The 16,896-nt window shown below is 41.3% G+C and overlaps 1 protein-coding gene across 2 annotated transcripts in view; it reads left to right on the forward strand.

Annotated features, from left to right (window-relative positions):
* Positions 1-16,896, forward strand: part of LOC103184115 (protein diaphanous homolog 1) — a 120,344-nt gene that overhangs the window by 64,124 nt on the left and 39,324 nt on the right. For both annotated transcript variants that reach the window (XM_042339834.1, XM_042339835.1), the window contains one exon: positions 16,136-16,231. In XM_042339834.1, coding sequence (XP_042195768.1) covers positions 16,136-16,231 — 96 coding nt within the window. The remainder of the gene's footprint in view (positions 1-16,135; positions 16,232-16,896) is intronic.

A 16,896-nucleotide genomic window follows, 5' to 3' on the forward strand; every position in this document is an offset into this window, starting at 1 on the left:
GTAATTACAGTTTTGCCGTTTAATCAGCACCGAATCCTATTGCATTTCAGGCGCTTGAAGAATGAAGGCTATTAAACAGGGGGCAACATTCTTCAAGGTTTGACTTGCGTCAGTGCACCAGATAAAGGGCTCCTGTTTTCTGGAATTGAGGGTCATTTGTGCTGGTGATCATTCAAAACCTCCTAACAACTTTGTTACAAAACTTTCTTTGCTTTGTCTTGACAAAAAGCTGTGAAGTGTACACAGGGCAGGGCAGCTTGTTAGGGGCAGTGGTACTCGCTATTTAGTGCACAGGCGTCAATGTGTGGCAATAAAATTCAGTCACTGCACCGTGACAGTAATCGCTGTACTGTGAAGAGCTTTGAGGTGTTTGAACCTCATAGTCACTATAAATATGCAGCTTCTTTTTTTCCAATGAAAAGTTGGGCGTTATGTGGCGATATGTGTGAGCTTACTGTGAATTGTCTGCCGCGTTTCGCCCACAAAATATACAGTCAATTCACTTTACAGTATATTCTGTGAAGCGCTTTGAGGCGTCCAGAAGACGTGAAAAAGTGCTATATCGAATGCAAGGATTATTATTATTATTTGTCCCAACATTTTTATTCTTACCGGAGAATTCACCGAGTTCCTCAGGAAGGGTCGTGTAAATTGAATATACTTGCCACTTTGTCAGCTGAACTGTTTGCAATCATACCTCGTGAAATGCTGACATGATCCATTTAACCTCAATCAAACTGCTTCCGCTGGCTGCTAATGAAATGGCTGGTGACCCTGTCCTGCCAGACAGAGGGGATCCCAGGGAGAAAGGCAGCCTTGTGTGCTGAGAAGAGACATAGAGAGAGGGGGAGAAGAGGGGGCGGGTGGAAAAAACCAGCAATGCCCGAGGGCTTTACAACAGCAGATATCTGGGAGTGATTACAAGTCAGCGCTCTTATTAAGGGGCTCAGATGCTCTTATAAACCACAAAAGCAAAAGCAGAGGCAATTATTGCGGTTATCTAAGGGGCCCCTGAGATGAGATTACAACCTTGGTATCCCTCCTGGGATTGTTTTCTGTCTAATCCATGTAGTGCAGTTCACTCCTTGTGGTCTTTTTTTTTGTTGGGAGCAGCTGTCCAGGTAGATGGTGGCAGTTGTCTGCTCCGTGTGGCTTTGGGGTGGGGTTTCAAGCGCTTTCAAGCTCTCCAAGACGCTACCCTGGGTGAAGGGCGCTATGTAAATGCAAGCTGTTGTTGTGAAGGGGTTATTCGCTCGTCATTTATTCAGTGACCGCAGTGTTTTGGGCTTATTAAAACCTTATTCTCCGAGGTAGTTCTTAAACACAAAGTATGGCACAAAGCACTAATAGACAGCTAAAGTCACAGGACTAGTCAAATCGCTTTCTGTTTGCAGAATAAATCTCAACATAATTTCACTCAGTAAATTTGCTGCCGTCTTGAGTTGATACCGCAGTTCCTCAATCATTTTTTGTGTAATGTATATATCCTTACTCTACGTTTAACTGTGGACTGTCGGGTTGAACAGGAAGGTTTTGTTTTGTAGTACTTTGGGCACTGTACTACTTTTAAGACGTTAAATGGTTTTACATGCTGAATCTTTTGCGATCAATGCTGTGTTTGTATCTTGCAAAACAATTATGAGCTGGTCGAATAGAAAGGCGATTGAAAGCAGTCAGTCGGATGTAAGTGGAAGCAGTAGAGTAGAGGGAGCTTTGCTATGCCTGACCTGTGAGGATTTAATCCTTTGCGTTGGATGTTCAAAATGGCTAAGTGTTCTGTTTGCCAGCAATAACATGTCTCACCTTGATGTGCACAAAGTTGTGATAGATTGGCAGAGTGCGTTTCAGAGAACACAGTGAAATTTCCATTCAACTAAGAAGTTTCTTATAAAAATAATAATAATAATAATAATAAACCTGCATTTGATTCAGCGCCTTATCAAGTTGTTGAGACGTCTCAAAGCTCTTCACAGGATATACTATAAAGTGACTTGCCTGGGTATTTTGTGGGTGAAACACGGCAGCCAATTGTGCACAGCAGCGTCCCCACAAACAGTCGTGGATTGAGTGACCAAATTATTATATTTTTTGAGGAATTATTTTTCCCTGGCAGATGAGTGATTGTATTAAGTGGAGGCATTTTCACCATTGTAACGTGAGAAGCTCTGTATCATTGTACATAAGCTGATAAATAGAATTACAAATCGTTAAACTTGCCTTTTAATATTTAGCTTAATGATTCCATTCCAATAAATAATCCGATTTGGGTGGATTTTAAAACCTTCCGTCTCGCAATTTGTTATACTTTAATTTGAGGAACGTCACAGAGACACGTACGGTCACCATAACTGACCTAATTTCATCGACAAATCAGCAATTTTTTTTTCTAAACTCGGCAAAGTAAATTTTGCTGGTTCGTCGACACGGCTCTCAACCTCGGAGTCGAAATCTATTTTCTCCAAATGTCAAATTAAAATGCGGCTCCCGGTTTGACATTTCCAGGCAGCATTCTCATTATTTAGTCGCTGCAGATAGTTGATAAGAAACTTGGCTTAAGTATATTGACAGAGCACGAACACTTGATATCATGTGGAGAACTTTTCTAGTTTGAGAAATGAGGGAAACTTTCCAATTCCGTCTCATCTCTCTATTCTTTACCGACCTCACGGTGACTTGCCTTTATGCATCTCTCTTGAGCAGGAAAGCTGGGTGAAGTAATTTCATCTGTTGAATGTGAGTGTTTTCAGAACAGACACGAATAATGTCAGTTGTGTTTTTGCAAAGGTGGTATGTTCTGTTTTCACAGGGTAGCACATCTCAAAGGAGTTGTGAAATTGGGCACTTTTCTCCAAATGAGTCCTTAAACCTACGACCTGTCTATCTTGCCATTTAGACGTATGATAAAGGATCTCTGGGTATGATTTTAAGAGAAAAGTAGGAAGCTTCAAATCGTATGTGAGAATTAATATTCACCCCCAAAATGGCAGGTTAATTGGCTATTCATCTCACTGCTATTTGTGGCATGTTGAATGTTTGTGCAAGTTATCTGTCAGGTAAGTCCACAGAACAAAGTTCACAGCATTTCTAATTATTCTCATTTTACGAAGTGCTGCAAAACATTTGTCCTGTGAAACACGGCGCACAAGTGGAAGTTTTTCTTACGTCATTGATGTAAAGAGGCTGAACTAGGGCACAAAACGGACAAAAAAAATGTGGTCACTCAACCCACGACTGTTTGTGGGACACTGCGGTGCGCAATTGGCTGCCGCCTTTCGCCCACAAAATATCACAGTCACTGCACTTTACAATATATTGTGTGAAGCGTTTTGAGACTTCTCAACGACGTGATAAGGCGCAGTATCAAATGTGCGGATTCTTATTTTTATTAAGAGTACAAAGAACTACAGGCCACTCTGCCCAGCCAGTCCGTGCCGGTGCCCAGAGAGAAGATAAAGGGATTTTTTTTCGGGTTCATGGGCTGAGTTTTAAGTCACATTTTATTTCATAGTCTTAACTGCTGCCATTTGTTGTCTTAAGTTCTTCCTTGAAGATATACAATACATCTCATTCATTGTGTTTATTAGAGATCTCAGTGAGGAGCTGCTGTGACTTAGCAGAGCGGAACAGTATGAACCTCAGGCACCATCTGTTAACCTTGTAGACCCCACCAGAGAAATGTCTAAACTCAAAAGCCGAGCAGTGCTGAAGATCAAAGCAGTGGCTCCAGCTATGTAAAACAAACGTCCTGAAATTACACTCGAGACTGTTGGTAATGGATGGCCTATCAATCAGTATCAGGAGGAGAAAGCAAGGTTAACGTTTAGGTTCATGTTAATGGCCTCTTTCTCTTTCAGATGTTGATTGACCCGCTGTTTATTCCCAGCGTTTTCTGGTTTCATTTCAGGTTTTCATTTTAATTGTGTGTCAAAACCCGGACAGGACACCATTCAACTGCTCGGCAAAAGCCAAGTTTTTATTTCAGCTCACTTTTACTTGGCGTCTCAAGTTTTCGGTCAACTTGGTCCCAATTTAATATGTGAGCAGCCAACAATGGAGCTTTCAGTATTAATGTAAGATTCCATGGGATTTCTTCAACAGTGAATTTCCGAATAGCTCTTTAGGAGATTAAAACAAATGTTTTCTTCTGTTTTTGCTGTTCATGGTTAACGTTTTTAAAATAGTAAATCTGTTTCAGATTAGCCACGTACATTTTCTCTCAATGTACGTCTTGGTATCCACACTCTTTGTGATGTGATGGCTCGATGCAAGACTGCATTGCAGTGACAGAGCTAACCACAGAGATCAAGAAGGTCTTATGTTCCATTGTTGGTCTGTGCTGAGTTAGTTGATTGCAGCTGGAACAGCAATGGGAATGACTCCACTGTTGATTTCATTGCCCCTGGATTCAGAGTCATAGAATCCTACAGCACAGAAGGAGGCCATTCAGCCCATCGTGCATGGGCCCACTCTTTGAAGGAGCTGACAAACTAGTCCCACTCCGCCGCTCTTTCCACATAGTTTGGGGAAAGGGGGATTGACCATAGGTTTTATCCACTTATTATCCAGGTGTCACTGTTAAAAACTGTCTAGGCGGGTGAGCTGAGTGCGGTGTTTGATTGTTTCCACAGTCAAATAAGCAATGTGTGTAAAATGACCATTTGGGTAACATACCAGAGCTGTCAGAAGGCAAAACCTGAGTCATCAGCTTCCGCAGAGCATGTGAGAAAAGCACCCTGTGGGAAGGTGTATGCTAAGGCGCTACCTTAAGGAAATCGTAAAGCCATCTTCAGAGTATTTGTTAAAGAAATGTCACCTCTTGTTAAATACTAACAATGACTGACCAGCTAAAGGTATCCCTAGGGTGACCTTTGTCATGTTTAATCATTTAAACACCTGGAACATCTTTTTTTTTGGGTGGGGGGATAGTTTAATTTTAATGATGGCATAAATTTAAAATGAGTCTAAATTATGAATTTTTTTCCAGTCCAAATGATTTGAAAGATACATAATGATGTGAAATGATACATAATGCAGAATTGTAAATTGGAAGTAGCGTTTTCGTTGACGGTGGAATCCACACACCGTGTAACTTGCCACAGCTATGTAATCACCTTCAGTCTTGCATATTTGATGCCGTACTTTCTATCAAGTTGAATATCTAGATTGTTCTTGAACAAATCTTTTAACTGTTTGGATGTTGGTGAGTTTGGGGAAAATGGAACGCTTTCACATCTCTTACTGTCAGCATTGATCATTGGAAGTTCAGGGAGAGCGGAATTGGACTTAAAGTTCCCCAACACCATAGCCCAGAGCCAACCTCAAACACCTGCCCCACTATTATACCTTTGGGATTGTTTTTCACTTCATTCACAAGCTACTCCATGGCCCCTCTAAGTGTGATACCTGGATTAAAGACAGTTTGGTTTTGAGATCGAACTAACATTATTCAATGTTAGTTGAATCAACAACAAAGGATAATCCCTCTAGTCAGTCTGTATAGGGTTGGAATTCAAGAGATGATATCGATCCAGCTTTACGTTATAATAATACTTGCATTTCATATAGCGTATGATCAGGTCTTCGAGACGTCTCAAAGCGCTTTCACAGTAAAGTGAATTGGCTGTATATTTTGTGGGAGAAACATGGCAGCCAATTGCGCACAGCAGTGTGCCACAGTCGTGGATTGAGTGACCAAATTATTTTTTCTCTTGCTCACTTAGAGCATTTTACCACACAGAAGGGGGGGATTCATTCAACCCACTGTGCCTGCCCTGTCTATTCTTGTTCCTTGTCTCTTCAAATGTTTACCTAATTCCCTTTTAAAATCTGTTATGTGAAGGCAAAATAAATGTGCTGAGGCTCCAAGTCAGTTGTTCTTATTCACCTCATAAATATTTTACGCAAAGTATATCAAATGTCTTATTTTTTCAGTAAGACAAAATAATTGTGAAAGATTCGGTTTCATCAAGGAAATCCGGGTTTTAGATTAATCCTGGATTATTGCAGAACAGCTGAGAAGTATTCTACGGCACTGAAATATAATTTTAATGTCGCTGTTCTTGTGAATTGCATTGGGCATTTAAGCTATCCTTCATCCCCACAAAATAAACTTGCTTCCTCTTCATTCCCCTTGTCACCTATTCAGTAAAACCATAGTATCTGATGTAGTATATTCCACGGTACGCTGTATTGTGGTGTTATATGACAAAATAAACCAGTCATTTTTATACTGTTATTCTGCAGATGACAAGAGCTGTGTAATTTGGGGCTTGAGGACAGTTGTGTATTGGTCTATTCCTGGTTGTCTTAAGAGGTTCCACCCAATACTGAAAAGAAAACCTTGAGTTAAAGAGATACAATTCTTACAGTGTGAAAATATTTTACATTACGCTTACAATTTTGTGGCACGCATAATAACAACAACAACTTGTATTTACGTAGCATCCTACACGAGGGGCAGCAAGGCGGAGGGATTGTGGGAGAGTGTTCGAGGAGAAAGGGAAATAGGATGGATGAATTGGAGGAAGGACAAGTCCTGGAGTTTCCAGAACTTACAGCCATTTCTTTCCGACAAAACTATTTTTCAGTGCAAGTGATATTCAGTCCTCTAGGAAGAAAAGAGTTTCGCTTGTGAAAGATGACTTAAGATAAGATGTAGAAATATTCTTTTGAAAGTTGCATTTTTTTAATTTGGGGGATGATTGAAATCCCGCTATCACCCCCTTGGGCATAGTAACCAGAGATCCTTTGGAAGATCTAATTTGGTTAGTCTCCTGTAAGATGTCTGATAGTTTTAGATTTTGAGTTTTAATTAATCCAATTTCAGGTTGCTGCTTTAGGCAAGATCCTCTGACATAATGGTGTCTGATTATTCCAGTGATGCCATTTATACAACACTTTTATCAGGGAATCTATATGTTCTCCGTTAATTTTTTTTCTAAGTATATCTGTTTAGATGGATTTTAAACTTAATTATAATTCCCCCATATCTTAAGATTTGAGTTTAGTTTTGTACCATATATTGCAATTTCTTTCATAATCCTACCTTCTGATTTTCAAGTGCATTTTCAAGCAAAGAGTTATCGACTGTAATAGGGCTTACTGTGAAAATACCAGAGTAAGGAAACTACTGGATTAATGGGGTGAGCAGCAGTAAACAGCACCTCGGGCCAAGGACAGACGTTAAATATCCAGTCACCCTCTATTGACTGAAATGTAACTTACACTTTAATGTGACATTAAATGTTGGTAGGCTGTTTGATTACAAGAATCTTGGAATCATTTTTACCTGCCCTCCCCCCCTCTCTCTGTCTCTCTCTCTCGACCAGAGACACTGTAACACACTATCAGAGAATCATAGAATTATACAGCACAGAGAAGGAGGCCATTCAGCCCATTGTATCTGTGCCGGCTCTTTGAAAAGAGCTTCCAAATCAATCCCACTCCCCCTGCTCTCTCCCCATTGCCCTGCAAAGTTGTCTTTGACCAATGACTGCCCTAAATTGAGATCAACCAACTACATTCACACAGACCAAAGATTCTTGCCTTGAATTGCTCAAGGCATGACACCATCACACCACATGGTGTATTCACCATGGAGTCACAGGGAGAATATTGTTGATGGCCACTAGCAACTAATCGCCGATTGACCCTGTGATTTAAGCAACAATGGCCTTTTTGACACTCTGTCAATAGACTTCTGTGCTTATGTGGTTTCAGGCAATTTCCTGAATACGGGTAGCTTTCTTCACGATAAAACCATATGTTGTTTTGCAAGACTCGTCTCTCGCGTTTCCCCCCATTAGACCCTTATGACACGACAGCAATGTTGATGTAATGTCGGATCCTGACTTGCGTGGCAAATTTGGGTTTGTTCATGAATAAAAGGTTTGTTGATTGTTGGAGGGCACACCAGGTCTCAATCAGGTAACAGTCTGTCAGTGGAAGAATTGCTCCTTCCAACCCAGATAACTGAGGCCTTGTGAGTTCTATCTTGGACAGCCCTAACTGTCCATCAATCTCCCAGGTTCTGTCTCCTAGACTCCAATAGGAATAGATTGGGTTTCCATGGCTACTAAAAGCTGGAGTTATAAAGACAAAACACTTAATGACTAGTTGCTTTTCTGATTTTTGCAACCTCAGACTATTGTTTCATGACTCAATTACTTTGTCATGAATATTCATTGCACTTTATTGAAGTGTTTCTTTGAGGTGGATCAGAAATGCAATACAGTAAAACTCGCATAAGTCTGATCTGTATAAATCGTATAATCGCCCTAAGTCGTACATCTGCCCAATTTCTGTTCAAGAGTTTATATTCTATACCAGTTTGAGATAACTTATACTTCGCATTAGTCATATTAATGATTGTTTCCCAACTGATACGATTTATGTTAGGTTTACTGTATTATGGATAAATTGTGTATGTGAACACCTCCATAACCTGCAAATGTTATGTTCTGTTTCTGGAAGACAAACACAAAAATATTGCTTATGCCGCCCACATACGTTTCTCAAATAGGGCAAATCGAAAGCATTAGCCTCTATTTCAGATGGTGCTAACTGTCATCTTTCTGTTGTGCACACAGTAAAGTGCGTGCATTTGTGTCTGGTTCTGTGCAATGCATCTGAATCGGATATAATTCTATAGGGCCTCGCTCTTCTGTAATGCATTACCCCCATGTTATTTTGAGAACGTGGAAAGCAGCGATCTCATAAATGCTGCAGGTTGAAGTGAGCTATGAAGGTCTTTATCATTAGTGAGATGGAAGTGTTTGTTTTCCCCGCAGACAGTAGTGCCGTGCAATACATTTGTTCCGTTAGGCACCGCGTTTGGGTTAAGGAGTGAAAATGGAGTGGACAGCACCGAATCAACAAATGTCCTCTTGTTCTTGTGATTTGATTTCCCCTGGTTTTGACGTGTTCACGCGTCGCATTGTGAAACCTGACTTGACGTTTCTGTCGGCAGGATTGGTAATTTGACTGCCCTGTGGGACTCATCTTCACACCTGTGCAAACCAAAAAAGGTTTCAGCTGTGTCAATAATACTTCAGGGGAAGAGCAGTCCCTCTGGTTATGGACAAAGGGTATTTACTTTGGATTAATTGTACATTTTAATAATCCTTGCATTTTGAGGCTACGCAGTTCTTGCCTCCTGTATTTCTTGGCTGCTTTGGTGAAGCCACTGATTTGAGAGAGTGTGCGAACCTCCCATACAGACCCATTCATTTTAATGGGGTGAGTGTTTTGAACCCACAGAAGCGTCAATTTTCAGCAACTCACTCTCACAGCCGTAGTACAAGCTTAGTATTGTTCTTTCTGCCAATACTATATCTAGTCTCTTCAAGGGTGAGGAACATGTGTGTTTGAAGGCCAATTTAAAACTCTACTGAAAAGGGCTGCCACTGGACTAAACAAAACTTCTCACCCATAACAGTGGGTTCCAGATATTTCCCGAACTGCTATTGCCTTGTGACAAGACGTCTAAAGCTCTTGGAGGTGATATTGACAGATGAGACCGAAACAGCAGTGAAAATGTGCTGTTTATAAAGTAAAGTAATTGCCAAGTTCTTTGTCTGATGGCAGCAAGGAGAGTGTTTGGAGGGAATCTGTTTTAGTACATTTTAGTGCCTAATGGTGTGGTTTCACTTAGAAACACATGTTACCAATAAACAACTATAGGTGGGGAAAATAACTTAAGATCCCACGATTGTCTTTTACTGCCTATAAAAGAACAGGAAAACGTGCAAGTCTTTATCATGCAGTCGAGGACTCGGATGGCAAGGAGAATTGCTGGAAGGAAAGAGTTTCTCAGTCGCAAGATGATTGTTTGTCAAGGTTTCACTGTGGAGGGACTAGTCAAAGATGTGCGCCAGCTCTGTGTGAATCCAGGCTGCAAAAGCCTTTGTGTCTTAAACAGCAGGTGGTGCTAATGTGAGTCATCCCGTCCGCACACTGCAGTGTTAAAATGGAAGCTTGCAGGCGTCTCGCCCACAAAATATACAGTCAATTCACTTTGCAGTATGTTCTGTGAAGCGCTTTCAGAAGTCTCGAAGACGTGATTGATAAGGCGCTATGTCAAATGCAAGGACAAGCATTATTATTATTGCACATGGAAATTCCTGAAATAGATTGTTGGAGTGAAATGCACACTCTCTCCCTCAAGGGACGCATCGGGCTTACCTAATTCCGGAAAGTATTAGGCTCAGTATTAGGAATTAGGTAAGCAGGATTTCACCCAGCCAGATATCGCACACAGAATCGCTATTACAGGAGGGTTTGGGTGTTTTAATAAAAGTATAATGCAGTGCATTCTGCAGTTCGTTAGACTGAAAAACTTCAATAGCAAATACCCATAAACAAAACCAGAACCTTGTTGGTTTTGAAGGGAAGATCAAAGAGCATCTCAAAGTTATTACAGAACACAGAGAAAACAAAGAGCTGTAAAGCACCCATCAGAATGAAGGCTCACTGACTTATTGAAACCAGATGTTTGTAAGCTGCTTTCCCTCCCCCTCCTCACTGTAAGGATCATATTCAGTCAAGAAGTACAATGTTATATATAGTGTTAAACCTGCAGCTGCTTTGTTCAGTGGCTTATTGTAGTTCAAGGTCTGTAGCTTTAAAGCACAGAGAATATAAGAGGTTTGAAGCAGAGAGGCGCTGTGAGATGTTCGCAGCATCTTAAAGGCCGACAACACTAAAATCATTTTAATCAAAGCATCCTGAGGCACTCTCCCAACCGAGCCAGCTGAAGACTAGCCGCGAGGCTGTGTGTTACAGCACTGAGCACTTTTATTGGCTGAGAATTGTGTGACTGAGAGGACCTTGGTGGATTAAAGTGCTCGCTAGTAATTTCCACTGCACCCGCTGTAATTTTCTGACGTTTTTAGGTCGGGCGATTAAATCTCTGGGGGATTTGGTCGGCACATCTGTGCAAGATAGAGACAAAGCAGTTACTTCACCCAAGCTTTCAGCAACAGCTTTCAGGGCTGGTATGATTGAAGATGAAGTATTTGCAGGCCTTAATTACCGCACAGGTTCCATCTGTAAACAATTTGCGGATTATGATTCACATCCTTGATTTAAACATAGAAGCCGAAAAGGAACATCTCACCATGATTGTTTCTGACAGGTTGAGGTAGCTGCATCTGTGCCATGAAAATGTGTACGTTACACATGGCTCAGTTGGGTATTTCTCTTGAAAAGGGGTCGGTACCAATTGTGCATCTTACTAGAAACACGTTACATTTACACACCTTTCAAGCTTGGAGGACGTCCCAAAGTGCTGGACAGCCAAGAATGTGCACCCGAGCTGGGTTTTGGGAGAGATGGAGGGCAGGGAAGGTGGGGGTAATAGGGTGGCATGGAGGGTGAAGGAAAGGGAGGAGGGTGGGGGTAGGAGTGTGGCGGGGAGAATGGAGGAAAGAGAGGAGGGTGGGGGACCCCTGCCGGCCCACGGTTTGGGGTGTGGTTGTGTATTCCTCGGAGTAAAACTACAAGAGAGGATCTGGCCTTAAAATGTACCACTGCTTCCAAATGGGCTCAGAGAAAGAGTGGAGTAAGCATACTCAGACTGGGAATGTATTCAGGTGGGGTTAGTACTGAACAGTTAAGGGGCTTGAGGGGAGGAGACACACATTTAAATGACAGGAGGGCAAAACATCGATGTTAACAATCAGTGCAATTGGAAATGTCGGTATGAACATGGAAGAGATGCAGAGGAACCTTTGCTTTTGGGGACAGTTGGTAAACAAAAGTGAAAGCAGTTCATCACTGTTTGTGCGACGCTGCTGTGCACAATTGGTTGCCGCGATTTGCCCACAAAATACAGTCACTACACTTCACATTATATTCTGTGAAGCGCTTTGAGGCGTCTTAACGACGTGCTGAGGCACTGCATTAATTGCAAGGATTATTATTATTATTATAGCTGCTTTGAAGGCAAACATAGTTTTCTGTGCAATTAAGCATTCTTCCTTTTTGTCAGTCAGTAAATCTGCCAGGGCAACAGGCATTGTGAACCCACCCACACCACAGGACCACTCTTACTCATTGCTAATTGTCCAGCAGCAGGAGGTTAATTAAGGGAGGAAATTCAAAGCAAAAGTTACAATGGGGGGGAAAGTGAAACAATAAAAAGTTCAAGTTAAACTTTACAATGGGTCCCTTACGGTGCTCAATATAAACTAGATTTACTTCTACATGAAACTGGAGTTTTATGTTAATTTTGCTAGCCTTCCATATAATTAATCTGACCTACTTGACGGAAAGATTAATTATGGAAAGAATTGAATTTCTAATGACTCTTCCTAAGAATCACTGTATTCACAGTCTTGTTCTAATGAAGCAGATTGATTGGCTTCTGCTTTGATGAGTAGACCCGCCAGCACATGAACCTGTTTTTGAATTGGATCATGCACAGACTAATGAATCAGATACACTAATCAGCTAAAACCGTACTTTTCTGACCCATGTGATCCCAGTAAATGACTTCTCTGAATGGCTGCTGTACCATTAGTTTAATTAAAAGGGGGAAAAGAAAAGCATCTGTGAAGACAAGATTAGATTAATACTAATGCTCTCTTTGAGTACTTTTTGAGAAGTTTTTATTTGATCTTTGCTGAATTGCGCGTCGCCCGCTTCTGAAAAAGCTTTCTGTATACAAAGATAAATTCTCTTTGAATTAGATGAAAGTCTTTTTATTTCTTGCCCCTTAGATTTTATTCTTTGATTGATTCTGGAGAAGAGAGAATATCTGCAAATTGCCCCTCAAATGGATCGAGTTTTGTTTAGGTTGCAGTTGTTTGCATCATTCTTTTGGAAGAATATAGGCAACACTGCTATAATAATGATGTTTGAATTTGACATAGCGCCTTACGCCTTATCACGTTATTCAGACGTCTCAAAGCGCTTCACAGCATATATTGTAAAGTGGAGTGACTGATATTTTGTGGGAAAAACGCAATAGATTGTTCTCTTCCGTCTAAGAATCAAAATGAAAGATAAAATGGTGCCTTTTTTTTCTCCCCATTCAATATCGCAAGAGAATTATTCTAATAATTCTCAAAAACAACCATTCTCAAACCTTAATAGCAACAGTGTGCATGATCAGCTAAGGACTGTGTATTTTCGCCCACGGAATACACTCCACTTTACAATTTATTCTGTGAAGCGCTTTGAGACACCTCAATGACGTGATAAGGTGCTGTATCAAATGCAAGTTATCAGTAGGTGGCATCCTGATCTGCTGTGACTTATAGTTAGGTGATCGTTCCTTTAAGCACAAAGCAGAAAAACTGACCAGCGCAGTGACTGACCCATGTTTCGTGTTGAGATTCAGTGAGCGTGACTTCATTCAGCGTAGAATTTCCTGCCGTCTTTGTTGACGGGAGAGAGACTTCAGGAAGAAGTGGAGACACCAGAGAGTGACCGAAAATGGAGGGAAGGATGTGTGTTAGGGAGAAGGTTAATGTAAAGGATAAGAAAGGTCTCTCAGGAAATTTCCAGACAGTAATTCGAGTGGTTCTGTTCACATCGTAAATCGCAAGCGGGAAGGAGGTGAAGGGGAGCTTGAACTGGTTTATAAACATCAGCAGAATTAAATAACTAATGTGCTGATTGACAAGGTTCAGACTTCCTCCGGAGACCAGACTTCTTCCTGCTCTTTAAACAAAGCCAAAACATCTTGCTTTCCTCCTCACCCGCTTGCAGCGGGAATAATTGAAGACATTATTTAGTTTTTTAAGCATTGAAATTTACCTTTGAGAAGATACTTTACTATAACATGTACTAAGTTGTCCGTGAAGATATTTTAAGAAAGGGCCATATTAATACATTCCTGCTGCAACCATAGAATTATTTTAATGCCAAGCTATTTCCCCTCATTCTTGTCTCTTGTATTGAATTTCTGACCAGGCACTCAGCCTAAACTTACAATCCTCCCCCATACCCACTGTAAATGGCTCCCATTATTCCTTTTTTTGCCCTAACTCTGCATGTTGAATAATTCAGCCCCAACACATCCAGCATCTGTTACTCACTATATCTCAGTCGTTAAAATTCCTTTTTGGCTCAAAGATTGAGGAATTCTAAACCGTCTGAGCACAAATCTTACATAAGAACATAAGAACATGAGCGTCTGCTAGGCGGAATTAGACCAAGCTCCATCTAGTTTGCCTTCCACCATCCTGGCAGTCGCTTGACATGTTGTGTCCCACATTGCAATTTATTCTTTTTTTTCATCGGCAATCTTGATCCAGGGATATGTTTATAAGAATATAATAATAATCCTGGGATTTTATACAGCGCTTATCGCTTCGTTGAGGCTTCTCAAAGCGCTCTGCAGAATATACTGTCAGTTTAAAATTCAGCAATGTTTTGCACGTTTTTGGCCGCTGAGGAGAGCGTGAATCCTGGCAGGCAGATTTCTCCCCCCAAAACCTTACAACAAAAACAACAACTTGCATTCATATAGCGCCTTTCGTGCAAGGCGGCGTCTCGGAGCATTTAACGGTGGCAGAGCCTTGAAAAGGCATGAAACAGGGATGAAGTTAAAATGTTACAAGATTTAATTGTCCACTGTAAGCTTGCAAGAAAGAAGTGATGATAACTTTATTTTAGTTCTAATGCTCTTATCCCGGATATACAGTATATATATTTTATCTGATGTGAAGTGCTGAGGATCCGAGGTAAACAACGTCTGTAGTTTTGCTTCCATAATTACGCTGCCATACAGTGTGAGCACAGCTCTATCCTGTACGCCTGAGAGCTTATCTGTCCTTGGGACTGCTCTGGGAAACTATTTCTGTTTCTATAAAATGTTGTGATTTAATTCTTGATAAAACTCATTCTCCTTCATTGCTGTGCAGTGAACTGAAACCCTGGTATTGAATGAACTGAAATTGTTGAATTATGTCAGCTTTTCGGAGCTATAGAGATGTCTATTTGTATCAGAGATCTATTGCTGGTTGAAAAAGAAAATTACTGGGAGTCAGTCAATTATAGGTTGCGATCAGGAGTTCCATCATTCTTTTAGGATTGGTGTTAAAATGTGATCATTATTTCTATTTTTTTTCATACTGCAATGATGTCTGATATCCTGTAATGTAATTGAGCTGTCAGCTTTAACCGGGCTCTCCCAATATATATGTGGTTTGCCAAACACTGCTTCTCTTTGATGTCGCGAACAGATTGCATAAATTTCATCGAGAGAGGGAAAAAGTTGACAGTATCATAGCAGTTTGACAGTCTGTGTTCTGTTAAGTGGAAAATTCACAAAGATAAGCAATGAGTTATTAAAAAAGCACACGCACACAGGTTATAAGATTCGACATTGCTCAGATAGTTTCCAGAGCGTTGCTTGTTGATGTGTATGTAGTTCATATCCATACCCTTAGATCAGAAATTGATCTCAGATTGAATCTAGACAGAAATCAGATTTGTAGCCTTTACTTATTTGAGCCGTGATCATTCAAAAGCCGAAACACACTGCGTATTCTTTGTAAAGCGCATTTGGGCTGCGCCACACCGTGTGTTCATAAGTAAGTTGTTCGTCAACTGGCGGATTCGCTTTACGGGGGTAATAATCCCTCTTTAAAAAAAAGATTATAAATTGATCACTCAATCCACGACTGTTTGTGGGGGCGCTGCTGTACGCAATTGGCTGCCGTGTTTCACCAAGAAAATACAGTCATTTCACTTTGCAGTGTATTCTGTGAAGCGCTTTGAGACGTCTCAACGATGTGATAAGGCTCTATATCAAATGCAGGAATTATTATTATTCTCTTCCACCCCCTCCCCCTGAAACAGACATTCAGAATAGAAACTGACATTTACCTGCCTTCTCAATTCATTTCCCCTTGGCCAGACTTTCAGCTACTTTATTTTTCTGTCAACCATGATTGGATTTTTGTGCCTCGAAGCTTATGGCAGCCCTGAATTCCTAATCCCAACTCTTGTTGTCTCTCCCTGGATCAATCTGTGTTCCATCCAACGGGAAACACAGTTAACATATCTTTGGTGTGTGTGTGCGTGCGTGGGGCCAAGTTGGGCTTATTACACATGATTGTTTTGTGGAGTATTGTTTACTGAATTTAAAATTAAATTAAAGTTCTCCTGTTTTTTTTGTAAACAGCTAAGAAGGAACAAGAAGGAGCAGACGAGAAAACAGTTCTGAAGAAGAAGGCGAAAGAAGTAAAAGTGCTGGATGGAAAAACCGCACAGAATCTTTGTAAGAGAAAACACTCAGATATTTTTCAGGATACAGCAGCGCAGCAAAGTCAATCCACTGTTTGACATAATAATCCTGGGCACTGATACAGAGCCTGTAATGTTGAAACGTCTCGAAGAGCTTCACAGATCATTGCTGTCAACAACAACGGCTTGCACTTATATAGCGCCCTCTATGCAGGGCAGCGTCTCAGAGCGTTCAACAGTGGCGAAGCCTGACTCCGAGCCAAGGGGTGGGTGTGGGGGGGGATGGGGCAGAGGAAGGAAGGTTTTCAGACAGGACTTGAAAAGGGCAGAGAGGGTTAAGGCAGAGGGATTGAGGGAGTGTGTGCTAGCGTTTCGGGAAGCAGTGGCTGAAAGCGTAACCTCCCATGGTAGAGCAGAGGGTGCGAGGGACAAGCAGGAGCCCGGTGCCAGTCGAGCGGAGGCACCAGATGGTAGATTGGCGGAGTGAGGAGGTCGGAGATGCCAGGGAGTGAATGGATTTGAACATGAGTGTGAGGTACTTGCGGTCAAATTCAGTGATTGTATAGCTGGAGGCCAAAAGGGCAGCCAATATCCACACAAGGTACCACACAGCCGTGAATTCAGAGGCCCATTCACCTTGAGCATCGTTGGCCAAAACACCAGGAGAACAATTAAAGAATAACCTTCAACATCCCCCGC

This window comes from Callorhinchus milii, unplaced genomic scaffold (genome assembly GCF_018977255.1).
Source record: "Callorhinchus milii isolate IMCB2004 unplaced genomic scaffold, IMCB_Cmil_1.0 Scaffold13, whole genome shotgun sequence".
NCBI lineage: Eukaryota > Metazoa > Chordata > Chondrichthyes > Chimaeriformes > Callorhinchidae > Callorhinchus > Callorhinchus milii.